General features: G+C 46.4%; 2 protein-coding genes across 2 annotated transcripts in view; both read right to left on the reverse strand.

Annotated features, from left to right (window-relative positions):
* The window catches only part of LOC128583773 (N-acetyltransferase 8-like), a 78,864-nt gene extending 58,396 nt beyond the window's left edge, over positions 1–20,468 (reverse strand). The window contains exon 1 of the mRNA XM_053588325.1: positions 20,450–20,468. The gene's annotated coding sequence lies outside the window, so the exon portion shown is untranslated. The remainder of the gene's footprint in view (positions 1–20,449) is intronic.
* LOC128583770 (N-acetyltransferase 8-like) lies at positions 5,530–27,673 on the reverse strand. The gene is made up of 3 exons (XM_053588310.1): positions 27,551–27,673; positions 6,994–7,137; positions 5,530–6,393 (listed from the first exon to the last, which is right to left on the reverse strand). Exon 3 carries the CDS (start codon positions 6,318–6,320, stop codon positions 5,637–5,639), a length of 684 nt encoding a protein of 227 aa, XP_053444285.1. The 5' UTR covers positions 6,321–6,393; positions 6,994–7,137; positions 27,551–27,673; the 3' UTR covers positions 5,530–5,636.
* Between the last annotated feature and the right edge of the window lie 96 nt (positions 27,674–27,769).

Genomic DNA, 27,769 nt, shown 5'->3' on the forward strand with positions numbered 1-27,769 from the left:
GATACAATGGGACAAATACTCATGGTTCCTCTTACATGAGGTAGTTAGTTAGAATAGGCAAGTTCATGGAGACAAAAGGTACAATGGAGGTAACGCAGGCCAGGGATTAGAGGAAGATGATATTGCCTAAATGGGGACAGAGTTTATGTTTCCAATGATTAAGAAGTTCTGAAAGTAGATTATGGTGACAGTTATACAATATTGTGAGTATAATTAATACCACTGGACCATACACTTTAAAAATAGTTAATTGGCTCAGTGAGGCACTCCTCCATTATGGCAGCTGTGGGGATGCAGGTGTGAGAAACAGATGGTTGCAGCAGTGAGGCCAAACTCTGGGGTCCCACCTGCGTCAAGCTGGGCATCCAGGCCTCGTACTTATGCTCATAAGAATGTTTCACAGGAAGCTGGGCCACTCACAAGTTACTACATAAGAAAGCAAAAGATGAAAAGGCAAAGACGTAAGTGTCTTCCCGGACTGTAGAAGGTGATACTAACACTGACCCATGGATAGGTTATCTGTATACAGGTAAACTCAGACCACATTATCCCCTGATGCCAGCAAGGCCAGTGCCAACTTACATACAAAGACCAGATTATGTTGATCACCCTTAAGAATGTCTGAAAGAATTGCCCTTTGAGCATTTTTACTTAAACCTGCTTCTAATTGCTTTTATCACTGCTTACAAACCGGCTATCAAGAGTTAGCTGCTTTTCAGGTGAACGCTGAAGGTGAGAAAGAATCCTTGAAATTTTGGCAATATATGTTACACAAGATTTTTAAAATTATTTATAGGGAGATATATATGTATGCCTTTTAAGTTCCACATACATAATTGCCAAACACGATGCGACCTGGGTTTGTGCTTGGTTCCACTCTGGCAGGGTTATGTGCTGTCGTAAATGGATCCACAGTTTTCAGTGATTTATTCCTGGCTGGGAATCGGCTTCCCCTCCCCCATGCTGACTGTCTATGCTTGTAATTGTGTGAAGGGAAGCACTCACTCAACGAAAGTTTCTCCAGTGTGCATCCACGCGTGTCAATGAATGAATTGGATACAATTCACTTTGGGAAAAGGTTATTAGGCTCTTTAGAGTCTAGTTTTTGGCAAAAACAAAACAAAACAAAAACCATACTTTAAGTGGTGGCTGGCTATTGCCGTGCATGAGAACTTTGTACTACATTGCTGTTTCAGACCTCTACTTGGTCAGAAATGGGAGGGGAAAAGCCCCCCTCTTTCCTTCTCTATTTTATTTCAAGGATTTACCTTGGTGATACTCAGAGAAGGGTGGAGGTCGCACCGTGGAGGATGACAGGGAGCAAGTTCTACCGTGTCTCCAGCTGTGAGCGCAGCATGTCAAGTGGGCTGTCAGATTGTAACCGTAGTTGACCTGAGAGTGAAGAGAAAGGAACTTCCGGGTACTGTAACCTTGCAGCAAGGATGCAGCTGTCCCTTGGTGTGCGGAAAACACAGCTCATCTTTATGTAGTCGGAAAACACAGCTCATCTTTATGTAGTCGGGAACCTCATTACACAGAAATGACCTCAGCTGCCCAATACCTGTGTTCCTTTCAATGGTTGTCCAAATAGGAGTGTATTCTATGAAAACATATCAGCCATAAAGTCACTGTCATTAGTGAGTACTTGATCACTTAAATCTGATGACTTTCTTTTTTTTTTTTATTGTTGGGGATTCATTGAGGGTACAAGAAACCAGGTTACATTGATTACATTTGTTAGGTAAAGTCCCTCTTACAATTATGCCTTGCCCCCAAAAGGTGTATCACACACCCAGACTCCACCCCCTTCCCTCCTTCCCCACCCCCCCTCTCTTCCCTCTCCCTTCCTTTCCCTCATCCCCCTTCCTCCCTCTCTCTCTGTTCTCCCCTTCCCCCACCCTCTGTGTCAATAATTGTCATTAATTGTCCACATATCAAATTGAATACATAGGATTCATGCTTTTCCATTCTTGTGATGCTTTGCTAAGAATAATGTCTTCCACTTCCATCCAGGTTAATACAAAGGCTGTAAAGTCTCCATTTTTTTAATGGCTGAATAGTATTCCATGGTGTACATATACCACAACTTTTAATCCATTCCTGGGTGGGGGGCATTTAGGCTGTTTCCACAGTTTGGCAATTGTAAATTGAGCTGCGATAAACAGTCTAGTGCAAATGTCCCTATGATAAAAGGATTTTTTTCCTTCTGGGTAGATGCCCAGTAATGGGATTGCAGGATCAAATGGGAGGTCTAGCTTGAGTGCTTTGAGAGTCCTCCATACTTCCTTCCAAAAAGGTTGTATTAGTTCGCAGTCCCACCAGCAGTGTAAAAGTGTTCCCTTCTCTCCACATCCATGCCAGCATCTGCAGTTTTGAGATTTTGTGATGTGGGTCATTCTCGCTGGGGTTAGATGGTATCTCTAATTAGATTTGCATTTCTCTAATAACTAGGGATGATGAGCATTTTTTCATATGTTTGCTAGCCATTCATCTGTCTTCTTTTTTTTTAGACAAAGCCTCAAGCTATCACCCTGGGTAGAGTGCTGTGCTGTCACAGCTCACAGCAACCTCAAACTCCTGGGCTTACCCGATTCTCTTACCTCAGCCTCCCCAATAGCTGGGACTACAGGTGCCTGCTGCAACACCCGACTATTTTTTGGTTGTAGTTATTATCGTTTGACAGGCCCGGGCCAGACTCAAACCCGTCAGTTGTGGTGAATGTGGCTGGCAGCTTAGCTGCTTGAGCTACAGGTGCCACCTGTCTGTTTTTTTAGAGAAGTTTCTGTTCATCTCTCTTCCGCATTGATATATGGGATTGTTGGCTTTTTTTCATGTGGATTAATTTGAGTTCTCTATAGATCCTAGTTATCAAGCTTTCGTCTGATTCAAAATATGCAAATATCCTTTCCCATTGTGTAGGTTGTCTATTTGCTATGGTTATTGTCTCCTTAGCTGTACAGAAATTTTTCAGTTTATTTAAGTCCCATTTGTTTATTTTTGTTGTTGTTGCAATTGCCATGGCAAATCTGATGACGTTCTTGTAATATAATTTGATACCACTGACATTAAATTTATAAGAGACCATCTTTTGGGTGGCGCCTGTGGCTCAGTGGGTAGGAACCGACCTCATATGCCGAGGGTGGCGGGTTCAAACCCGGCCCCTGCCAAACTGCAACAGAAAAGTAGCCAGGCGCTGTGGCGGGTGCCTGTAGATTCTCTTGAGGCAAGAGAATCACCTAAGCTTAGGAGTTGGAGGTGGCTGTGAACTGTGATGCCATGGCACTCTACCGAGGGCGATAAAGTGAGACTCTGTCTCTATGAGAAAAAAAAAAGGGAGAGAGAGAGAGAAAGAGGCCATCTTTCCCAGAGTGCCTCAGACCATATTGCTCTAAAATAGTTATAATAATGTTTTTCTTACTTTTATTATTTTAATGATTTAGAAAGTGACTGAATCTCGTATAAGCTTTTGGGGGTATGTGTGCATAATTTCATTCAAACTGTATTATTTGTGAATGGAATGCCTTGCAATATGAATATTGATATGATGTACAAAGGGAGATTAAAAAGTTTGAATGATTATCCTAAGAAAAGGTTAATTGTATGTATGTATACTTTGCCATATTAAAAATACAAAAACAAAGCCACAGGAGGTCCAAGAGCTCAGGCTGGCAGACCTTCCCTGCACCTACCCAGGTGCTCACGTGTGTGCTGAGGCAGGATACATGGCCAGGAAGCAAAAACAAAAATGAAAAGCAATTAATTCTGTCTCAACCAGTGACCTATTATATAAAAGGAAACCTTAATGTTACTAATGTTTACCATGTTCAGAATAAAACATCCTTCAAACTAAGCAAATTACTCATTAGCTGAAGAAAGGTATAGGAGAGTTTGGAGTCAGCAGTCTAAATTTTCTCACATCTGGGTCCAAGTCACTTATCTCTAAAATTATCTGAGACTATGCCCTACCTCCTTCCTCTTTTTTGAAAAGCCATTAGTCTCCTACTGTACATTTGCCCAACAAGTCACAAATCTGCATTTTGCCATTGTATTCCCATGGGCCCACCCCACCATGGCCATAGCCCCAGTTCATGCAAACTGGGGCTATCTCACTCTGTCCCTCCAAGTCTGTCTTCCTTCCTTCCTTCCCTCTCTACCTCCCTCCGCTCCTTCCTTCCTTGTCTCTCTCTTTCTTTCCACTCTGTCCCTCCAAATCCTTTTCCTTCCTTCCCTCCTTCCTTCCTTCCTTCCTTTTCCCTTCACCAACACCTTTCTCTTCCTCTCTCTTTCTCTTTAACAAAGACACACACTGCTGGCAACATCCTACCTCTGCCAAAGTCTCAGACCATGAGGACTAGAGTAACACAGACCAAGAAGTGTCCTCATAGCCCCTCCTGCAGTGGGCCAGAATTAAAGTTGGTACCACCCTGTGCCCCAGGGTCTATAAGGACAGACTGAGCACAGCAACTCTCCCCGTTAGAATCCCTCAGCAACTTGGGTGGCGGAGTCAATACCGACCCAGCCAAACTGCAACAACAACAAAAAATAGCTGGGCATTGTGGCAGGCGCCTGTAGTCCCAGCTACTGGGGAGGCTGAGGCAGGAGAATTGTGTAAGCCCAGAAGTTGTTCCCAGATCAACAAAGGACTTGGCTTCAGGACTGGAAGGACCCAGTGAAAGGCCGCTGACCACCCCTGGTGCACCCAGTATTAGTGATGAACTAGCTGGGAAAGGGGCTCCATGCACCAACATCCTCACAGGCCCCAGTCCTAACTTGCCACTGGATTTGAGACTCAGAGGCTGACATAGTTGCACATAAGGCACCGATGAAAATCAGGAGTCCTTGAGTTTTGGGGGACAGAGGCTGAGTCCCAAGTGTGACAGATGTGTGAAATACACAATCCCATGCCCTATTCCTGAACACTGGGGAAGCCCCTGTAACAAGCCCCCCTTCAGTCCTGCCTGCAGCTTGTGGCTAGGTAGGGGTCAAGCCCATGTCGATTCAACACTTTATCCCTGGCCATTTTCTTGCCCTGCACACACTTGTGGGCTATAGTACGACAACTATGTCACTGGCCCCAATTCTCCTCCACGGCCACGCCCACCCCTTTGCTATGTGAACTTGTAGCTCTTCTCACTACAGACCCAGGTCAGTGTTTTCCTGAGGCTGGGGTGTCAGCAGATGCAACACCTGCAGGGGTTTTCAAAACTCAGGTGCTTGCTTCTGGTTTTGCTCCTCTGCCTAAGACGACCTTCAGGAAAACAAGAGTGCTGGCACCCTGTCACTTGAGCCAACCCCATGGGTTTACAATAGGGTTGGCTCAGACATCTGAGACCAGAGGAGCTGCTCAGCCAAGCCCAAGCAAAATTGCTGGCCCATTGGCTCATGAGTTAAAGTAATGTTTACTATTGTTTTCTGGTATTTTCCTATGCAACACTATCATGACACTAGAAAACAAAACAGAGGTGACCCAAAAAGACTGAATGAACCATTACCCCACATGGCACCTCACCACCAGACACGTGGGACTGTGATGTGAATGACCAATGAGGTTTTATTGTGTCAGCACTGAAGGGTCAGTGTTTGCTTATTACTATAGCACTGAGGATCGTGTCCTGCCTAACGCGCAGGGAAAGAGATCACAAGGCCCGTGCCTGAGCAGAAGGGAGGTGGTGGATGTAATGAATTTGATGAAGATTGACTAGCCTTGCACTCCCACAGAGGAAGGACTCGTGGAACTTCTTGAAGCCCATGCGCTGGTAGAGGGCCATGGCCGACAGCTGCATGGCGCCAGTTTCCAGGACAACTGCACTGTAGCCCTGGTCCCGGGCAAACTGGAGGACAGTCCTGATCAGGGCTTTTGCTATGCCCTGTTTACGGTGCTCAGAGGCCACAACCAGGTGAAACAGCTGCAACCGCCTCTCTTGCAAGGTGGGATCATCAACGGGCAAAGCTCCCACTGTGCCCACCACCTTCGTTGCAGACTCAGCCACCCAGAAGCAGGAGCCAGGCTCCCTCAGGTAGGATTTGGTGATGTCAGCCATGTCTGTTTGCAAACTCATGTGCACAAACTGCCTGTAGGGAAGGCCGGCAAAAAACCACAGGACAGGGAGGAGGGCAAAGCTAAACATGAGAGCCAGGAGCCAGGAGCCAGAGACCTGGAGTAGGAGGAGAGGTCCCCCAACGAAGAGCGCGAGAGTCCGGGGCAGCTTCAGCACGTGGCGGAAAGTGGCAGGGATGTGCTCAGTGATCCCCTGGGAAAGCAAGTCCACCACCGTCTTGCGGTCACTCTCCTGGTATATGCGGATGAAATAAGGAGCCATGGGGAGACGTCTGTGTCTGAAATCTCAGGGTCTAGCGGAGAGTGAGGCGTCCCTGCTCACCTTCTCAGCAGCCCTGGAGAAGAGAGAGAAAGCCCTGTGAGGGCCCCACGGCTCGCAGCCCCTCAGAAACAGAACACCCTGCTCAAGGGTGTGACTTTCTGCTCTTGCTCGGGTGGAAGCAGGGCCCCTGCACTGGGAGAAAGTAGGATCCCAGAGACCAGCAGTGCCATCCTTGCCCTATGGCCTTCTAGCTGTGTGACCTTGGACATCTCACTTAACCTCTCTCAGCCTGTTTCCTCATCTGTAGAACAAGGTTAAATAAAACCTGCCGTCTGTGGTGGATCTGAGAATTTAGTCACTCCTGTAAAGCAGTGATATACAAAGTACCTTCACCTATCCCCCGTCTCCCTCCTTCTGGCTCTCTCGGCCATTGGTGCATTGATTGTGGCGGCCAGACCACGTGTCCCCTATTCCCCGGATGCTCTCTAGGGACCGTACATTGCAGAAATCCTGTGTTCCCAAGCACAAGATTTGGAAAAGGCTCTTGCCCCATTGCTTGCAAACCTTTATGCTGCTGAGGTAGCAAAAAAGGCAAGCACCAAGCATGGCCCAGCATCCAGATCCTGAGGGAGGTCCAACTCAGAGCAGGGCTTTTCCACCCGCACCCCCTCACCTGCCACACAAGAGCCTTGAGTGTCCAGCGCAGCCTCAGCCCTCAGCCTCTGCTGGCATCCAGGAGAGGTCTTATGCAAGCAATGTTGTCACCTCTGGAGACAAGCCTGGATGTTCAGTCCCCTCATTGGCCGCCTCCGGGATACTTGATAATCATAAACCACAAGGTCAAAGAGCTGGGCTATGACTCAGCAGGGAGCCCCATGGCCAGGTCCCTTTTGTGGTAACTGAGAAATGAGCCAGGAGTGGGGGACCCAGGGAACAGCACGAGGTGCTCACCCTCCTGGAAGGCCTTTGCCCTCTGTTGCTGTAGCAATTCGGGCCTGGCACATCTCCCACCTGGCACACATGGTGCTCTCTGAGATTCATCTTGGTCCCCCGCACATGGGGACCAGGAATGCTAGCACCATACACCCTGTGTTCGGTCTTCACAGACCAGAGGCTGAGTCCCCTGACTCAGCAACAGGGTCCCTCAAACAGAGACGTCTCCCTAAGGAGGTTTTACATACATAGTCCACAAAAAATTGATGGTTGGCTCCCACCTCCACTTGTTCACTTGTTTATCCACTTACAATTGTGTGTGATGCACCTCCAGTGTTCTGGATGTCAAGTTCAGCTGCACCAAGCAATGCTGTCACACAGCCAACAGGCACAGCAGTGTGCGGCTAATCAGTAATCAGTGTGTTCTGGTTGCTTGGTCAGAACCTCCTCCACAAAGGTTGTTAAATATTTCACACTGATGATGTCACCATAAAACAGGCAAAAAGCAAAAGAAACCCCCAAATGCTTTCTCCATAGACCTCCCATGCAGAGAAAGGGATGCTTCCCTTCCCAAAATTCCCTTCCCCACATGACCAGCCCTACCATCAGACCAGCTAAGGCCCTGGCTGTCTAGTCTCGGGGCTTCCTGAACCCAGGGTTGCAAGTATGGGTTTGAGGAGGCAGGGATGGAAGCAGGTACCCCATGTAGCCCCCAAGCCAGAGAAAAGCCACCTGGCTGGTGTGTACCCGGGCTCCACACATGTGTCCCCCACCCAGACAACCTTTCTCAGTTAGGTCCCCTTGCCAGCCCCTCACCTCTTCTTCCTAGAGAACAACTTACTGTCTCACTTCTCATAACACTGCCACTGGCAGTGAAGAGAGTGGCTGAAAGAACCCCAGCCTCTAGTCAGCCACCCCTGGGCTCCACAGCTCTTGCTGTGGCTGGAGGTCACGGCCAAGGTTTATTGGCACACACAGGTGTGTGCCCACTGTGGAGGGGAGACCAGACATCTCCAGCAGGCTGCTTATCCCTGGGATCGTCTTTGGCCCTGGTCCACCCAGCCATAGGTACTTTAGGCCAAACTACCATTCAGGTCCATCAGGTACCCGGTAAACACTCAGTAGGACACTCTCCCTCCAGCCAGCTCCAGAAAGGCTGGAATTTCTACCATGGCCCTTAGAGCAGGCCTTCCTTTTAGCTAGTGACAACTCGACTTTGAAAAGCAATTCTCCCCATGCCCACATGCCTGTTCCCTATCCCCTCACCTGGCTCTAAGATTTCTTGTCACCTTCTAGCCTACTCTGAATGCTATAGATAATGTATTTGTTTATTTCTGTTTAGTAATCCCCATAAAGGGGAATCTTTGCCTTTTTAGTACCTTAAGTGCCCAGAACAGGCCGGGCACACAGCAGGTGCTCAGTAGATACGTGTTGAAGAAGCAGACAAGCAGTGTGGGTGCCCCCGGTTGTGCAGGGGCAGGGTAGAGGCACATGTACTGTGATGCTCACAGAGCTCGGGCTTCAGAGTCTCTCCTTCCCCTACACTGGCCCTTCCAAAAACTCTTCTTTTGGTTTTACAATTTTACATTCGGAAAAAGGACCCTCAAAATGTACATGCCTCAGGCTTCACCCAACCTGGATCTTCCCTAAGGACAGTGATGCCTATTGAACAAAATATGGATTATATGCTAAGAGACCAGTATTGAATCCTAGCTCTGCCTCCTCTATGTATCTTCACCTCCCCAAACACCTTCCTATGAACTATGGGAATAAAACACCCATGTGTGTAAGCCTCAGCAGGGTGGGCAGGATGGGTCTGCAATAGTGGATGAACAGGGAAGGGTTTATGAAATGACAGATTGCACCTAACCTGAATATTAATATCTGTATCTCACAGATTCTTTCATATATATGCATAACAGCTTAATTTAAAAAACTGATTAAAAGATTGGTTTTGAACTTTTTAAATTATTCTTTGCGGAATAAATTTTGTGGTGCAAATATCAATAGAGTTAAAGGCTGCACGGTAAGGAAGGTGGGAGCAAGGAAGGCGGGAGCTAGTCACCTGAAGGTGACTAGGTGACCTTGACAGGAGCAGTTTGGCGAAGTGGTCCCCAAAGAGGACCTGACGGGGGTGAAGGGTTGCAAAGAGACAGGCAGTTGAGGAACTGGGGTGATGTACAAGGCACGAGTGAGCAGTTTTGCGACATTAGAACAGGGAAGTGGATGGCAGCTGCAGAGGGCAGCAGGGTCAAGAACAAGGGTTTGTTTCCTGTGAAGTGGGAAAAGCAACAGTGCGTTGGAGTCATCCACCAGGAATCCAAGAGGCGATTGTATAAGAGCTGGGGGTAACTTTGAGGGTGCTCTTGATCAGGTGGGAGGGGCAATCAGCGATGCAGATAGGGGCTGACAATGTCCGGTGAGATGGGTTTTTCAGTGGGTCTCTGCATTGTTCCCTTTGTGGCCTTTTGGCTTTTTGCAATGAACTTGCAATATCTCAGACAGTGAGGGTTGAGGAAGAGAAACTGTCATTTGCAGGGAGAGAAGGGATGAAAAGTTGTCCAGCAGTGACAGACTCTGAGAATGTGGTGGCGAGAGGGAAGAAGAAAGCTAATTAGGAGCCAGGTCTGTTCTGAAATGTGCAGACTTCCCAGACCAGGTATCACCCTGCAGCCACCGAGCTCGCTCCTTACTTATAAAATAGTGTTCCTCTATACTCCAGATAAAGTTCCCCTTGCACTCACATGCTTACAGAGGGAAGCAGCTGACAACTGCAAGGAAAGCTCACACTGGCCCTGGGCTCCACCCCAAGTGGCCTCCCAGGGGTGTGCTGTCACAGAGAGCCCACAAGAGCAGGCTGACCACCGCACTACACTGCCTCCCCTCATTTCCACTCCACACCACTGGCTCCTGGCTCCATGGATTCTCTGCACCAGTGATCTCCTAACTGTCAAATACCACCACCACTTTCAGTCCTCAAACTGACTTCACACAGGAGGAGTTCCTTTGCTGTTAAAATGGCGTACTGCACCTAGGTGCTATGGTCTTAATGTGTCCCCCCCCCCAATTTTATGTTGACATCTACCACCCATGGTGATGGTATGAAGGGATAGAGCCTTAGGGTGGTGAGATTATGAGGATGAATCCTCTACCTGGGATTGAGAGGCTGGAGGGAGCCACATGAGGATACACGGAAGTCACCATTCCTAAAGGAAGCAGCCCTGGCCAGGCCTGGAATCAGCTGAGGCCTTGATCTTGGACTTCTAAGCCTCCAGAACTTTGAGAAACAGACTTCTGAGGGCCGGGCACAGTGGCTCACACCTGTAATCCCAGCACTCTGGGAGACCGAGGCAGGAGGATTGCTTGAACTCAGGAGTTTTAGACCAGCCTGAGCAAGATCGAGACCCCATCTCTAAAAATAGCCGGGCATTGTGGCAGGCACCTGTAGTCCCAGCTACTGGGGAGGCTGAGGCAAGAGAATCACTTGAGCCTAAGAGTTTGAGGTTGCTGTTGTTGCACCCGAGAATCAGAATCCCCAATGACCATACGAGAGAGCCAGACACCGATGCAAATCACACAAGGGTGTTTATTCAGGCTCAAGCCAGGGCTGTCGGCCTTTCCCCAGACGCAGCTGGGACCGAGACCCCTGGCTCAAGCCTGAATAAAAGCCCTTGTGTGATTTGCATCGGTGTCTGGCTCTCTCGTATGGTCATTGGGGATTCCGATTCTTAGGTGCAACATTTGGTGCGTTGGCCAGGAATCCCCAAGACCCCAAGAGACCCCACCCGGAGAGCCGGTAAGTGTACGTGTCTTTGTGCCTTTGTTCTGCGCAGGTTTTGAGTTGTGGGTGGAAGACAGCCTAGGTGGACGCACTGGAGGGCCACCAACCGGAGGTAGTGGAAGATGTTCCCACCTCCCTGGGGGAAGGCTGGGACATGGAATCCCCAGCCTCCTACAGTGGGGATCACGTAGAATCGATCCCCCTAGGACTTTTGAGTAAGAGCAGGCTATGCCCATGGACGAGCGCCAGGCCATCCATTCACTTTCAGTTTTGCTTCAATTCAGCCTGCAGCCGTGTCCACCTTTGTCTCTATGTAGTCTGTGTTGTGTTGTGTGTTGGTTGGGCGACTCTGATGATGGGACAGACTCAGACGACTCCCCTTTCACTTATCCTTGACCACTTCCAGGACTTCTGGGCCCAAGCCCAGAACCTGGGTCTAGTGGTAAAGAAAACTAAACTTGAAACTTTTTGCAGGAGCGAATGGCCGACTTTCCATGCAGGATGGCCACCTGAAGGAACTTTTCACCTCCCCTTTATCCTCCAGGTTAAGGATATTGTCTACAGACCTAAGATAGGCCATCCCAATCAGGTCCCGTACATCACCACCTGGCAGGACCTGGTTGAGAACCCCACTCCCTGGCTGAAAAGTATCTTACCACCCCGGTTGGAAAAAACTGAGGCCAGTACAGCAGAGGCCAGCACAGTGTTTGCCCTGTGGGAAAAGCCTAAATCCAAAGAGACTAGACACTCTGCCTCCGCCCCCCTGTATCCTGTGTTATGGAGCGAGGCAAGCCCCGAAGAACTTTTTCCCCACCTTAACTTCCTTTGATCCAGGCACACCATAATGCTCACAGGTCCCAGGAGAGGCTGAAGCAGCAGCAGCAGCACCTGCCAGCAGTCCACTGCATACCCATAGGAGGGCCTTACTGGACGCATCTGGACGGCGTGGGCAGGCTGTAGCTGATTCTACAGCCTTACCGCTCCAGGCGGTGGGCCATCCTGAGGAGGGAACTATTGGCCCTTCGCCACAAGTGACCTATACAACTGGAAAATGCAGAACCCTAAGTTCTCAGAAAAACTCACCACCCTTATTGACTTATTAGATTCTGTCCTTTTCACTCACAGCCCACTTGGGACGACTGCCAGCAGCTGCTACAGGTCCTCTTCACTACCGAGGAGAGGGACCGAATCTTGGCAGAGGTACGGAAGTCTGTCCTAGACAACAATAGGCAGCCTACTACAAATCCAGTACTAATTGAAGCTGCATTCCCACTGACCTGGCCAGATTGGAATTTCAATATGGCAGAAGGTAAGGAGAGACTCCAGGTTTACTGTCAGACTCTAATGGGGGATCTCCATAAAGCGGCAAGGAAGCCAGCTAACTTGGCCAAGGTAGGAAATGTACAGCAAGAGAAAGATAAATCCCCTTCCGCCTTCCTAGAGCAGATGATGGAAGCGTTCGGCACTTACACGCCCATGGATCCAGAGGCGAGAGTAGTAAAGCTGTGGTTATGATGGCTTTTGTTAATCAATCAGCTCCAGACATTAAAAGAAAACTTCAGAGAATAGACAGGTTGGCAGAGAAGTCCCTGCAGGACTTGCTGGGGGCAGCTGAACGAATATACAACAACTGAGAGAGCCCAGAGGAAAGACAGATGTGCGCCAGCAACAAGCAGACCAAGGACCTCGCTGAGATCCTGCTTGCTGCCACGGTGAGCAGCTCGGAAGAGAAGGAGCGGAGGCTGTGGAAACTGGCCACGGAAAAGGTAGGGAGTCGCCCCAGGGGGATCGAGCTTGGCTACGGAGAGATAATTGTGCATACTGCAAGGAGGCTGGCCACTGGGCCAGAGAATGTCCAAAAAAATGGGATAAGGAGGATCTCCCTCGCAACCGAGCCCATTTCCTAGAACTTGAGGAACTCAGTGACTAGGGGGGACGGGGTTTGGATCCCCTCCCCGAGCCCTGGGTAACCCTCAAAGTGGAGGGGGCGCCAATAGACTTCTTAGTTGATATAGGTGCACAACACTCAGTCCTAGTCAAAAGCAGAGGCAAGCTAGCCTCCAAGAAATCCTGGGTGCAGGGTGCTACTGGGATGAAACAATACTCATGGACCACCCAGAGAACAGTGGACATAGGGGCAGGCCAAGTGTCACATGCATTCATGGTTATCCCAGACTGCTCTTACCCCTTGGTAGAGACCTCCTTAGTAAAATCGGAGCACAAATTTCTTTCAAACAAGAAACACCACAGGTTACAGAGAACAGGATGTCCCTGTTCTCACTCTACGCCTAGAGGATGAATATCGGCTCCATCAACAACCTCTGCCACCGGCCCAAGCAGATATCTCTGGGTGGCTGGACTCCTACCTGTCAGCCTGGGCTGAAACAGGGGGAGTGGGGCTGGCAAAACACCGGCCCCGGTTGTAGTTGAGCTCAAGCCTGGAGCTGAACCAGTGGGAGTAAGGCAGTACCCCATGACCCCTGAGGCCAGAAACGGAGTTCTGCCACACATTTGGCAGTTATTAGATGCCAGGATTCTAACCCCTTGCCAGTTCCCATGGAACAGCCCCTTGTTACTGGTTAAAAAAAACCCTCACTAATGATTACCAGCCAGTTCAAGACCTCCAGGAGGTTAATAAGCGGGTAATGGACATACATCCAACTGTACCAAACCCCTACAACCTCTTAAGCTCACTGACCCCATCCCGGACCTGGTATATGGTATTAGATTTAAAAGCCACTTTCTTCAGCTTTTCACTGGCACCCCAGAGCTAGGCCCTGTTCGCCTTCGAGTGGAGTGATCCAGAGAGAGGCATCAGTGGACAGCTAAGGTGGACCTGCTTGCCACAGGGGTTTAAAAACTCACCAACTATCTTTGATGAGGCCTTGCACGAAGACCTGGGTGGGTTCTGCAGGCAGCACCCCAATCTAACTCTCCTCCAGTAAGTAGATGACATCCTAGTGGTGGCCACCAAAGAACAGGACTGCCTGCAAGGCACACGAGACCTAATCGTCACATTGGGGGACCGGGGGTATTGAGCATCGGCAAAGAAGGCCCAGATCTGTCAGCAAACTGAGTTACCTGGGATACACCCTTAAAGATGGACAGAGGTGGCTCACTGAGGCCAGGAAGCAGACTGTACTTAGGATCCCGACCCCAACAAACCCCAGCCAACTGCGAGAGTTTTGGGGGTCTGCAGGGTTCTGTTGACTTTGGGTACCAGGCTTTGCTGAAATTGCAAAACCCCTCTATGAAGCCCGAGGGAGGGGCACTCCTTTGAATGGACAACAAAAAGAGAACTAGCCTTTCAGAAACTTAAGACTGCTCTGCTTTATTCCCCTTCTTTGGGACTCCCTGATATTACAAAACCATTTTATCTCTATGTAGATGAACATAAAGGGATAGCCAAGGGGGTGCTGACCCAGACTTTGTGTTCCTGGAACCGCCCAGTAGCCTACTTATCCAAAAATCTAGACCTGGTAGCGTCACGATGGTCCCCCTGCCTCCGCATTGTGGCAGCCACTGCGCTGCTAGTAAAAGATGCAGACAAACTCACCCTGAGGCAGGAACTGTTGCTGACCACGCCCCACATCATCGAGGGGGTCTTGAAACAACCCCCGGACAGTGCATGAGCAATGTGCGTCTCACACACCATCAGAGCTTGTTACTAAACCCACCACGAATCTGGTTCTTGCCTGGCATTGCCTTAAATCCTGCCACTTTCCTGCCCAACCCGGATGTGGAGACACCACTCCACAATTGGCAGGATATCCTAGCCCAAGTCCACAGCACATGCCAAGACCTGACTGACCAACCACTGCGGGACACAGAGGAAACCTGGTGCACAGATGGAAGCAGCTTCATTAAGGATGGTCAACGGTACTCGGGGGCGGCGGTGGTCTCTGAGGCAGGTACACTTTGGGTTGAGCCTCTTCCCAATGGGCCAAATTAATTGCCCTCACCAAGGCTTTAGTTCTAGGCCAAGGAAAAAAACTTAATATCTATACTGACAGTCGGTACGCGTTCACCACTGCTCACATACATGGGGCCATCTACCAGGAGAGGGGGTTGTTGACAGCAGAAGGGAGGACCGTTAAAAACAAAGAAGAAATATTAGACTTATTAGCTGCCATCTGGCTACCAAAAAAGTTAGCCATCATCCATTGTCCAGGACACCAAAAGCCCACTACTCCCGTGGCAAAGGGCAATCATCAGGCGGACAAAGCCACCAGAAGTGCAGCCCTCAGAGCCACACAGGCCTTGATGGTTAACTTACCTGACACTGGGCCTCCAGTCCTGCCAGAAGAGCCTGAATATACCCCTCAGGACTTGGCATGGATCCGCTCCATCCCTCAGGCACATAACCTCTCCCAGTATAACAGCTGGTGGCACACAGCTGACGGGAAAACTATCCTCCCTAAGCAGCTGGGACTAGACATCTTGCAGCGCATGCACCAGGCAACCCATATGGGCAGCAGGAAGTTAAGAGATCTAGTCCGACATGCACGGATTAAGATCGAGTGAATGGATACAAAAGTGGACCAGATAGTAAACGCTCGCAAAGCTTGCCAGCTCACTAATGCCTGAGCCGGGCTTAAGACTCAAGGCACCGGTATAAGAGGGACCAAGCCTGGTGCGTATTGGGAAGTGGACTTCACAGAGATTAAGCCTGGTCAGTGTGGGTACAAATATCTCTTAGTCTTTGTAGATACCTTCTTAGGGTGGGTGGAGGCCTTCCCCACCAAAGACAAAACTGCGCAAATCATGGCAAAAAAGCTGCTTGAGGACATTCTTCCCAGGTATGGACTGCCAGCTTTAATCAGCTCAGACAACTCAGGGGTAGCCTTTATTTCTCAGATAACTCTGGGGGTAGCCACTGCACTGGGAACAACCTGGAAATTACATTGTGCGTACAGGCCCCAGAGCTCAGGACAAATAGAAAGAATGAATAGAACCTTAAAAGAGACCTTAACTAAATTAATCCTGGAGTCTGGCAGAGACTGGGTGACTCTCCTTCCCTTTGCCTTATATAGGGTCAGAAATTCCCCCTATAACCTAGGTCTCTCTCCCTATGAAATTCTGTATGGGAGGCCCTTCCCCTATTATTCCAAACAACTGCATAGATCTTTTAACAGAGGCAAATGATGAAGATTTTCTCCTTTCCCTCCGCTGTTCCCAGCAGGTTCAAAAAGAGAACTGGAACCACCTGAGTGCCCCCTACACAGCAGGTCCAATTCCAGAGCCTCATGGGACTGGTTCTATGTCAAGAGACACTGGCAAGAAACTCTTGAACCCCAGTGGAAAGGGCCTTACACTGTGATTCTGACCACCCCCACCGCACTCAAGGTGGACGGCATCCCTGTGTGGGGAATCCGCCTGTATGACAGAGTTCGGACACCCTACACAGACAAAGGGAGTACGTTCACCTTAAAAGTTGTTTACTCTGCCCCCAACTCAGGCCCCTCATCAGCTGTTGGTCCTAACACGGTATTGCAACTGCGCCCACCGTCCCGGCTACTCCCCACCTCTACACCCTCTGCTCCCCTCTCTCCTAGCCCCTTTCTCAGCCCCTCACCAATCAACCTCACCATGCCCCCGATCCTATTTGGGACCTTCTCATCAGCACCTATCGGGTACTCAATCAATCGGGCCGGAGTTGACTAATGCATGCTGGCTTTGCCTTGATGTGGGACCCCCCCCCAATATGAGGGTGTAGCCCTCCAAGATAGCTTTACTCCTGGTGAGGCCGCAGCTTGCTGCTGGCATCAGCATAGTCGCCCTCTCCTTCCCCTCCAATCTGTCTCAGGGAAGGGAACTTGTGTAGGACGGGTGCCCACCTCCCACAGGCACCTATGTAATAAAATCTACCAGTGGAACAGAATTGGGTATCTACTGCCCCCCAAAGATGCCTGGTGGGCTTGCTCCATAGGCCTGGCTCCATGCATACATTCAGGAGTTTTAAATGCAACCAAAGATTACTGTGTCTTTGTGCAACTGATACGTAGATTAATTTACCATGAGCAAGAAACTGTTTTTCAGAGATTTGAAAGCACAGGCTTTCATTTCAGAAGGGAACCGGTGATGGCATTCACCATCTCTGCCCTGTTAGGACTGGGGTTGGCAGGGGCGGGCACTGGGATCTCAGCTCTAGTCCTCCAAGATAAAAACTGTGGGGCACTAAGGGCAGCCATCCATCTAGATATAGAAAGGATTGAAAAATCCATTAGTCTACTTCAGGACTTCCCTCTCCGAAGTAGTGCTCCAGAACCAGAGGGGGCGCCATTTGTTGTTTCTGCAACAAGGGGGATTATGTGCTGCTCTGGGCGAGGAATGTGTTTTTATGCTGACCATTCTGGAGTAGTCAAAGAATCCATGACCCTGGTACGGGAAGGATTACAGAAACGCAGACATGAAAGAGAGCAAGCTCAGAGTTGGTATGAGGCTATATTTAATTGGTCCCTGTGGCTCACCACCCTTATTTCTGCCATAGCTGGACCCCTAATTCTGCTCTTACTAGCCTTAACAATAGGACCATGTATAATTAACAAACTTATAAGGTTTATAAAAGAATGAGTGGGAATAGTGCAACTAATGGTTCTCAGGGCCCAGTACCAGCCATCGAGCCCCCCACCAGCCCCTGCCAGCATCTCAGACTCACCACTGAGGCCACTGAGGTCCCATGATTGGGTCCTCCTAGTAACAATGAGAAGGGGGGAATGAAGGACCCAGTGACGCCATTTTGGACGTTTCATCATTTCAGGCTTTTGTCCTCCATTTTAAAGACAACCTGAAAATCCTTTGTTTCATTTCTTAATAAACCACACCTCTCCTACTTCCCGAAGTGCACCCACCTCCCGAACGTTGAAATTGGCGGGACCCTATCAGCTTTGAATTCTAGTATAGACATAAGAGATAACCAATCCAAAGGCCAGGCTTTGTTTCCCACGCCCCTGACCCCATATCCACTGCATAAAAACCCCTTGCATGATGAGCACAGCACTCTCAGTCCCAGCTGCGTCTGGGGAAAGGCCAACAGCCTGGCTTGAGCCTGAATAAATGCCCTCATGTGATTTGCATTTGTGTCTGGCTCTCTTGTATAGTCATTGGGGATTCCGATTGTCGGGTGCAACAACTGTGAGTTATGATGCCATAGCACTCTATCCTAGGGCAACTGAGTGAGACTCTGTCTCAAAAAAAAAAAAAAAAAAAAAAAAAAATATATATATATATATATACACATAGAGAGAGAGAGAGAGAGAGAGATCTGTTTACAAACTACCCAGTTCATGGCAATTTTGTTATAGGAGCCCAAATGGACTCAGATGCTGGGTCAGTCAGGGTTAATAAGGAAAGTTAAAATCAGAGCAGAGATACACAAGAGATCCTGGCTCTAGCAGAGTCAAATCTGATAGTAACCAGGAGTCCACAAAACAATGTCAATGGCAGAAGTTTCTGGGCGTAGACACCACCCAGCTTGCTTCAATAAATGATGCTTCACATCAGACCACCCTTCTTTCCTGGTCTCCCTTTACTGCCTTGGTATTCCCTTTTCAAGTTTTCTATGGAGTTTTCCTCACATGCTTGAACCTTAACAGTTTATGTTCCCGTCCTAAAAGTTAATAAGAAAAACAGAAACCAAATGTATGGAATGAAGTCAAGATATGAATAGGAAATTCACTAAAGAAGAATTAAATACGACTTGTGATCATACCCAGGAAAGAGTATCCAAAAAAGACTCTAAAAAGGAAGCTCACTAGAAAGCAAATAAGCAAAAAGAAAAACGGCATACAGGTTTTGCTTATCATTCTGGCAAGGAATTCAGAGAATGGTAACACTCACCATAGAACAAATAGAAAGAAATGTGCAGACTCATCATCTTTGATGGAACAGTGAAATGGGAGATCCTTGCTGGAGAATAATTAGACAAAATATATCAAAGTCCCTAAAAGAGGCTCAATCCAAAGGGGTAGATCTCAAGAGAATAACTGGTCAAATGTGCAGAGATGTTTGTAGAGGGAGATTCAACTCTGTAACATTTTTGACATGAAAAACTAGTACCAAGCTGAAGTACAGCAGGCGGGAACTGGGGAAATAAATGGTTTTATTTCTGTAACATAATAACTTCCAGCCATGACCAGTGATGATTAGGGGTTATTGACATGAAAAAAAAATTGTCCAAATATAGCACCAAGCAAAGAAAAACGATGAAAAGTATGTTTTAATTTATTTTAGGAAAAATATAAATTAAAAATAGCATACACAAACATGCAGAGAAAAGTCGGAATGCTTATACCAAATGTTTGCCACAGTTATCTTTAGATATAGGAATTAAGGATGATGCTCTGTGTAAAAGATGAAATTTGAAAATCCCAGCACACTCTAGGCTTGTGGCCCTGTTTCAGACGATGCAACTGAGGTTTGGGAGTCTCATGGTTCTGCCTCAGCAGACTCTGAGAGTCTAAAGCGGGGGTGCCCAACCCACAGCCCGTGGGCTACATGTGGCCCAGCATGGCTATGAAGGAGGCCCAACACAAAATCATAAACTTACTTAAAACAGTATGAGATTTTTTTTGGTGGAACTCCTGTGCACGGCTTTGTAGTGTGAACTCTGTGTATGAAAACATTGTGTCAAATGTCACATAAAATAAACGCATGTTATCCTCTCACTATTTGTACACGTGTGGCTTCAGTTTTACAAAAACGTGCAGCTTCCAGAGTGTTATCTTCTGAGCACAAATTCACACTCAAACATTACAAGTTCTCGGGGTGACTTAGCAAGCAGCGATTATCACTATTTCAACCTACCATTGCAACATTAGATGTTTAATGTTATTTAGACGTCAGGTAAGCATTCTCATTTGATTATTCAGGGCACTTCCATACTAGCAGGGTGCTTCATACATCGTCTGCCACACTTTACCACCTCCGCCTAGCCCTGCGTTGGCAACCAAATGTTGGTTTTGGAAGGGCCCAAAGCTTGCTTTTTATTTTCCTGTCAATTAATTTTCATAATTAAAGTATATATAGTCCCTTCTCTCTTATTATTTTTTAATCCCAGCATGGTTTCTACAATGTCTCAAAAGAAACTGAACCCCCCAAAAGAAAAATTACGATGACAGAAGATTATTCACTGAAAAGTGGACAGATGACTATTTTTTTGTTGAGACAAATAGTAAGGCATCCTGCTTAATTTGTAGGGAATTTGTGCAAATTTTCAAAGACTATAATTTGAAAAGGCAATATACAGCTGGGCATGGTGGCTCATGCCTGTAATCCTAGCACTCTGGGAGGCCAAGGCTGGTGGATTGTTTGAGCTCGGGAGTTCCAGCTTGAGCAAGAGCAAGACCCCATCTCTAGTAAAAATAAAAAAATAAAAAAAGCCAGGCATTGTGGCAGGGGCTTGAGTCTTAGCTACCTGGGAGGTTGAGGCAACAGGATTGCTTGAGCCCCAGAGTTTGAGGTTGCTGTGAGCTGCGACACCATGGCACTCTACCAGGAGAACAAAGGAAGATTCTGTCTCAAAAAACAAACAAACAAAAAAAGGCATCATAATCAAAAACATGTTGCTAAACTCATTGCATATGAAGGATTGTGTCTTAAGGACAAAATAGCAGAACTGAAAAAAAGGCATTTCCTGATGGTGAGTTTAGTAAGCAATGCCTGGAAAGCCTGACAGATACAATCTGCCCTGAAAACAGTGGAGATATTTTATTTTATTCAGTGGAAATATTTTTAAAAATCATTTTCTCTCACCAGACTATAGCCAGGCAAACTGAGGAAACTGGAAAATCTATTGACAGCAGTTTGGAAAGCAAAGCTGCTAATTTTAAATTTTATGCTTTGGCTGACGCTGACGCTCCTCACACAGCCCAAATCACCATTTTCATTCATGGTATCAAGGACGAATACAATGTCTCTAAAGAAATGGCTTCTTTAGTGCCATTAAAAGAGAGAGTTATTTATATGAAACAATAAAAATATGTTAAAGTGATTTTCCTTGTCCATTGTCAACATAGCTGGTATAATTACTGATGGTTCCCTGGTGACAGGAGGTAAAAAAGATGGACTAGTAGGGCCGTGCCTGTGACTCAAAGGAGTAGGGCACCGGCCCCATAAGCTGGAGGTGGTGGGTTCAAACCCAGCCCCAGCCAAAAAAAAAAAAAAAAAATGCAAAATAAATAAATAAATAAATAAAAGATGGACTAGTAAAATTAATCGAGCATGATAAAATTGCTGCCCAAAATTCATGTTCGGTGAAGTATCATTGCAGAATACATTAGGAACATTTATACACAAAAGCTTGAACATTGGATAAAGTGATGCTATTTGTCATCAAGACTGACTTTCACTCTACCCAGGGTGACAAAGCAAGACTATGTCTCAGGAAAAAAAGGAAAGGGGACCTGGGTAAAATCAGGAACTCCTTAAGAAAAGCAGGGGTCATTTTATTTTAATTAATCATTCTAGTATGTAAAATTTAGTGGCATTTCCTACATTCACTATGCTGAGCAACCAACACTTCTATCTAGTTACAAAATATTTTCATCACCACAAAGGAGACTCCTTCCTCATTAAGTGGTCACTCCCTTTCTCCAGCTCTTGGCAACCACTAATCTGCTTCTGCCTTTATACATTGACATGCTCTGGATATTCCCTGTAAATGGAATCAGACAATATGTGACCTTTTTACGTCTGGCTTCTTTCACTTAATGTTTTCAAAATCATTCACGTTGCAGCACGCGTCTGTACCCCATTCCTCTTTACGGCTGAGTCATACTCCAGTGTGTATATACCACAGATTGTTAGTCCATCAGCCACTAATGGACATTTAGAGTATTTGCTATGAACATTCTTGTACAAATAGTTGTTTGAATAACTCATTTCGGTTCTTTTGCTATATACCGAGGACTGAAATTGGTGGTTCATCTCCTTTTTGTCAAATTATGTGTCTGAGCTTTATTAACTCTTTAATGCTAATTGCATGTTTACCATTGGGGGGAAATGCCAAGCTGTTCCTTTTCCAAAGTGGCTTCCCTATCTACTTTCCCACCAGCAGTGAGTCTTATTTTATTTTACTCCTTGCCTCAGCACCACCTGACAGAAGCATAAAGGGAAGAACGAATAGCTGTTTGGTATCAAGAAGTTATTAGATACCTGTACTATTAGAAAGACATTTTCCTATGCTGGGCAATTTGATATCACAGCAGCCCAAGAGCTAAGGTTAGTATTACTGTCTCCATTTGCCAAATGGGAAACCGAGGCCTGAAAAGCTGAGTTGTCCTACCCAAGGCCCCATTTGAGAGGAGGAACTCAAACCCAGGCAGCTGCGACCCCAGAGCCTGTGCGGTTTTGCGTTTTCAGTGCAGCATGCAGGTGTTTGACAAGTGTCTGAGATTGGTGGGTTAGCGAAAAGCCTCACATCTGGGCAGAACCAGCTCTGTCTGGCAGCATGTAAGACTCACCACCTACTGCCAGTAGACAGCACATGCTTGACCATAGTCCAGTGTGTGACTGAGGTGCTGTTCTTTCTTCAAGATCCACATTTGTGCCACCCGCTCCATCAGGACCTCTGACCACTCCCAAGCAGATGAACTTTGCCCCTGCTCTCTCCCTCCTTTCAAGGCCTTACCTATCTCATTAAGCGCTTGTATTACTGCTGTTTGTTAATTATTAACAACTAACTTAACTTGTTACAGGCAATTAACTAGACATTAACAGTCACAAGTGCTCTGATAAACTATTTTATTCATCTTTCCATTGTCCTTCGGAACCAGATTATATAAGTTTTTGGAATCACTGTTATTCCAAATAGGCTGGGCACGGTGGCTCACGCCTGTGTAATTCTAGCACTCTGTGAGACTGAAGCGGGAAGTTTGCTTGAGCTCAGGACTTTGAAACCAGCCTGAATAAGAGTGAGATCCTGTCTCTACTAAAAATAGAAAAATTAGCTGGGAGCTATGGCAGGAACCTGTAAGATTTCAGAGGAGCATGTTAATGATATCTCATGCTTACATCTATGAAGAACACTTCCCTGCTGGACCCAGCCCAGCCTGCAAAGGGCCAGTGAGATGGAAAGTAGACAAACAAGTGGCATTCTGGGAATTGATAGCAAGAAGAAAAAAATCAATTCAGATTCATTTAACTGAGACTGCTAGGAGACATCATTCCCCTGACCTCTCATCAAGGCTCTCAATAGCTTAATCTTAGATCAGTGTCCTGGACTTCCAATGAAGACTCACAATTTAAAAGAGACGAAATAGGCCAGGCAGGGTGGCTCACGCCTGTAATCCTAGCACTCTGGGAGGCTGAGGCAGGACATCGCTTGAGCTGAGGTGTTCAAGACCAGCCTGAGCAAGAGTGAGACTCTGTATCTACTAAAAATAGGAAAACTAGCTGGGGGTTGGGGCAGGAGCCTGTAGTCCCAGCCACTCAGAAGGCTGAGGCAAAAAGATGCCCTGATCTCAGGAGTTTGAGGTCACTGTGAGCTAGGCTGATGCCACAGCACTCTAGCCTGGAACAACAGAGTAAGAGCTGTCTCAAATAATAATAATAATAACAATAAAATAAAATAGAGTAGATGAAACAAAATAGCAGCAAATCATTTCAATGGGAAAGAAAGTAGACAGATGGGTCCTCCTTGGTGAGATGTTCAGAAATCCTACAATGGATGGTTCCAGTTCTATAGAGAAGAAATGTCCTCTAATCTAACTTTAAACAAATCCTCTAAAGGAGAGGGTATCAAGATCTAACACTCAAATTAGGAAAATTCCAGCGTATTGTATAGATGTGGATAACAGGAAGACTAATCATGAACATGGAGAGCAACAAGGATGGTCCGGGAACCCATAGGCCTAATAGGGTGGGAGAGGTGGGAGAGGTTCCATAGGCCTATAGGAACCTGACCAAGAAGCTGAGCAGAACAGGCTGTCTTGAGAGGAGGTCTGGGGACAAAGCAGAAGAAATACTCTGGTCTGCTTCACTCTCTTCCTTCTTGGAATCCTCCAATCTGTAGGACCCACTCCAACTCCCCCTGCCCAAACCCAGGCCAGTGGGGAAGTCTTCTCTTAAATGTTGCTGATAATTATTTTGATTTTTTTTTATTTTTTAGCTGCTTATTGCCATACACAAAATTTTGGTATAATATATACTATGTATTTTACGTATATATATTAGAAAACTACACTATGTGCCTGTGAGGACTGAACTTTGACCTTTTTCTTCTGCTCCAAATTCCTTTCTAAGGGGGCTGGCGAGTCATGCCTATACCTACAAATAATAAAACCTCACTATACAGAGTAGATTAACCCAATATAATGTGGTTTACTCCCCCTCCCCCCGATTCTGCTATAGCATCAAATGAAAGATAGAAGACACTTACCTTAACTCAGGCAATCCTCTCCACTGACTCCTGATCTTTTAGACAAGGCCTAACTCTCCAGCGAATTGTCAACCAAAGAATCCCTGAACCCACCTATGACGTGTAAGCCCCTGCTTCAAGATGATCTGTCTTCTCAGTCATGCATTCCATGACTTTACCTGTAATTCCTCTCCCCCTGAAATGTATAAAACCAAACTGTAACCCCCATAACAGCAAGTCCACTTGCTGAAGTCTTGAGTATGCCTTGTCCTTAATCATCAGGAAAATGCAAATCAAAACCACTCTAAGGGTGGCACCCGTAGCTCAGTGGGTAGGGCACTGGCCACATACACCGAGGCTGGTGGGTTTGAACCTGGCCTAGGCCAGCTAAAACAACAATGACAACTGCAACAAAAACAGTAATAGCCAGGCGTTGTGGCAGGCGCCTGTAATCCCAGCTACTTGATAGGCTGAGGCAAGAGAATAGCTTAAGCCCAAGAGTTTAAGGTTGCTGTGAGCTGTGATGCCACAGAACTCTATCCAAGGCAACAGTTTGAGATTGTCTCAAAAAACAAAACAAAACAAACAAAAAAACACCACTCTAAGATATTGCCTAACCCCAGCAAGATTATCCCAAATCACAAAGTCCCAAAACACCAGATGCAGATGTGGTTGTAGAGAGAAGGGAACACTTATACCCTGCTGGTGGAATTGCAATCTAATACAGCCTTTTTGGAAAGAAGTATGGAGAATCCTCAAAGATCTAAAAGTAACCTTCCATTTGATCCTGCAATCCCATTAATAGGTATCTACCCAGAAGAACAAAAATCATTTTACCACAAAGACATTTGCATTAGAATGTTTATTGTAGCTTAATTCATAATTGCCAAGTTGTGGAAGCAACCTAAGTGCCCATCAACCTATGAATGGATCAACAAACTGTGGTATATGTATATGATGGAATATTATGCAGCCATTAAAAAAGATGGAGAATAACCTGGCTTATTGTACCCTCAAAGAATCCCCAACAATAAAAAAAAAGAAGAGAGAGTTTACATTTACCTGGATGGAGCTGAAATACATTCTTCTTAGTAAAGTATCATAAGAATGAAAAAATAAATATCCGATATACTCCATACTAATATGAAATCAATACATACACAATTACATGTTCATAGAAAAGACTCTTAAGGTCCAGTTTGGGGGTAGAGGGAAGTGGGGGGGTTGGGGTGAGGACATACAGCAGAAAGAGGGAGGGCATGAGGCGGGCTCTCACCTAATGTGCACATTGTGAGGGTGTATAACATGCCTCCTGGGTGAGGGCTCTTCTACAAATGGAACTTTACCCTGGAAGTGAGAACAATGTAACCTAAATATCCTACCCTGATATTAATTTGGATAAAGTTTTTAAAAATAGAAAAAAAAAAAAAAAAGACTCTTGAGCATGGCTCCAGGACATGGTCTTCACATTTGGCTCAGAATAAACTTCTTCTAATTATTTCAGAGTTCAGAATTTTTTGTCCACATCTGTGGTTGTGAATGTCTAAGTGTGTGTGTGGTGGGGGAAGACACTTCCTTTCCATTAATTCACACCCTTGGTTGTCCCCAATACTAGGAAGATGGAGAGCAATAATTATAACCTGGGTTGCACAACCCCCTCCCACAACTGTATCCCAGAATACAGGAGACGCTAGCTTTTTGCTTTAATATGTAACCCTTGACTAAGAAACCAAATACACATGACCTACCAAGCTACTTCTCTTTTTCTTCCAGCACCAAATTTCCTCTAATAACATGTTGCTTTTGCTGAGAAATCATTTAGACTATGGACTTACCTAGTGGTAAGGAATGTGGTTCCCAAATTGGCTCAAAACTACTAGACTTGTGGATTCATGTTAACTCTTTCTAGAAAGAATATGGCTTTTTTCCTTGACCCAGATTCACAATGAGTTGAAAACATTACCTATAGCAAAAGAAATAAAACCTTTAGAAATGAACCCACTTCATAACACACAAATTAAGGAGTATTTGAGTTCAACTCCTCCAGTAATCCAACATCCCAAGATGGCAGAAATGTCTAGGAGTCAAAAGGAAAAATTGCTATGTTGGGCAGCACCTGTGGCTCAAGGAGTAGGGCGCTGGTCCCATATGCCGGAGGTGGCGGGTTCAAACCTAGCCCCGGCCAAAAACCAAAAAAAAAAAAAAAATTGCTGTATTGTACGTGAAGGAGCTTGGGAAATTTCACTCCAAAATATGACAACTTAGTATAGAGAATATTTTAAATAAAAGTTTCTTAGAGATTAACAGGACCTTGGAAGAGGCTTCCCTGTATCTACATAAATTGGTCTGATCCATCTAAAGATCAAAGGAAAAATTTGACTCCCCTTCCTCTCCTTGTTATCTTAATATATTGCAGGAAAGAAGATCAAGAATGCAAGCAGACCTGGCCCAGACTATTTAAAACACAATGGCCCTCAGTTTAATTTATAACTCAGTCTGCTCCCCCCCCACCTAGTCATTCTCCCTGGTAACAATTTATTGCACCTACACATACCCCTCATTTTGTCCCCCTCCTTCTAAAGGGTGTATATAAAAACATCTGAAATTCATATCACTCTTGTGGTTCTCCCCATGCACATGACATTATTGGTAAATAAACATTTTGCTTATTAATGAACCTTAATTGTGAGTTAATTTTTCAGCAAACTTTTTGCAGAAAAGAGCAAGTTTCCCCTCACCCCTGCATAGGCAACCTATGTGACACCTCTACACTGCTATGGGGAGTACAAAATAGCACCTTCTGGTATCAAAAGCCATTAAGGGGTTCGTACCTTCCTCCACATTGGGGAAGCTATTCTAAGGAAATAGAAACATGTATAAATATTTGTTTGCAAAATTAAAGTAAAAAATTGAGGAGTAACAGCTTCCCTGCAACTGGGCACGGTGACTCTGAGGAGATAAGACTCCAGGCATCTCTGGCTGGTGGGATCTGCCTATAATCATCCCTTTGAGGATACAGGGAGTCAGCAAGGGACTTCTGAACCCCAAGAGGAGGACAAAAACAGTGGAAAACTGGAAAGTGGTTGCATGTGTTCGATTGACCTAATCCCGCCGACAGCCATTAAGTACATGCAGCGGTGAGACAAGCAAAGGTCTTACCTGTGAACTGTTTCGGTGTTTTTGGACTTGGCACTCAGGTGAACTGCCTTGGGGAGAGCTTGAGCAGGAGTGTGGAGAACTTTAGGCATTGTCTAGGGCCCCAGACTGAGCCACTGAGCCGAAAGGGGCTAATAGTGTTCGGCTGTGGGTTGCAGAAAGACATTGTGAGAGAACTGCCCTTGCAAGCTCCACCCTCAGGGTCGCAGAGCAAGGATTGGG

This window comes from Nycticebus coucang, chromosome 4 (genome assembly GCF_027406575.1).
Source record: "Nycticebus coucang isolate mNycCou1 chromosome 4, mNycCou1.pri, whole genome shotgun sequence".
NCBI lineage: Eukaryota > Metazoa > Chordata > Mammalia > Primates > Lorisidae > Nycticebus > Nycticebus coucang.

Coding starts and splice junctions, on each gene's coding strand:
- LOC128583770 (XM_053588310.1), bottom strand. CDS start 6,320: ATGGCTCCTTATTTCATCCGCATATACCAGGAGAGTGACCGCAAGACG.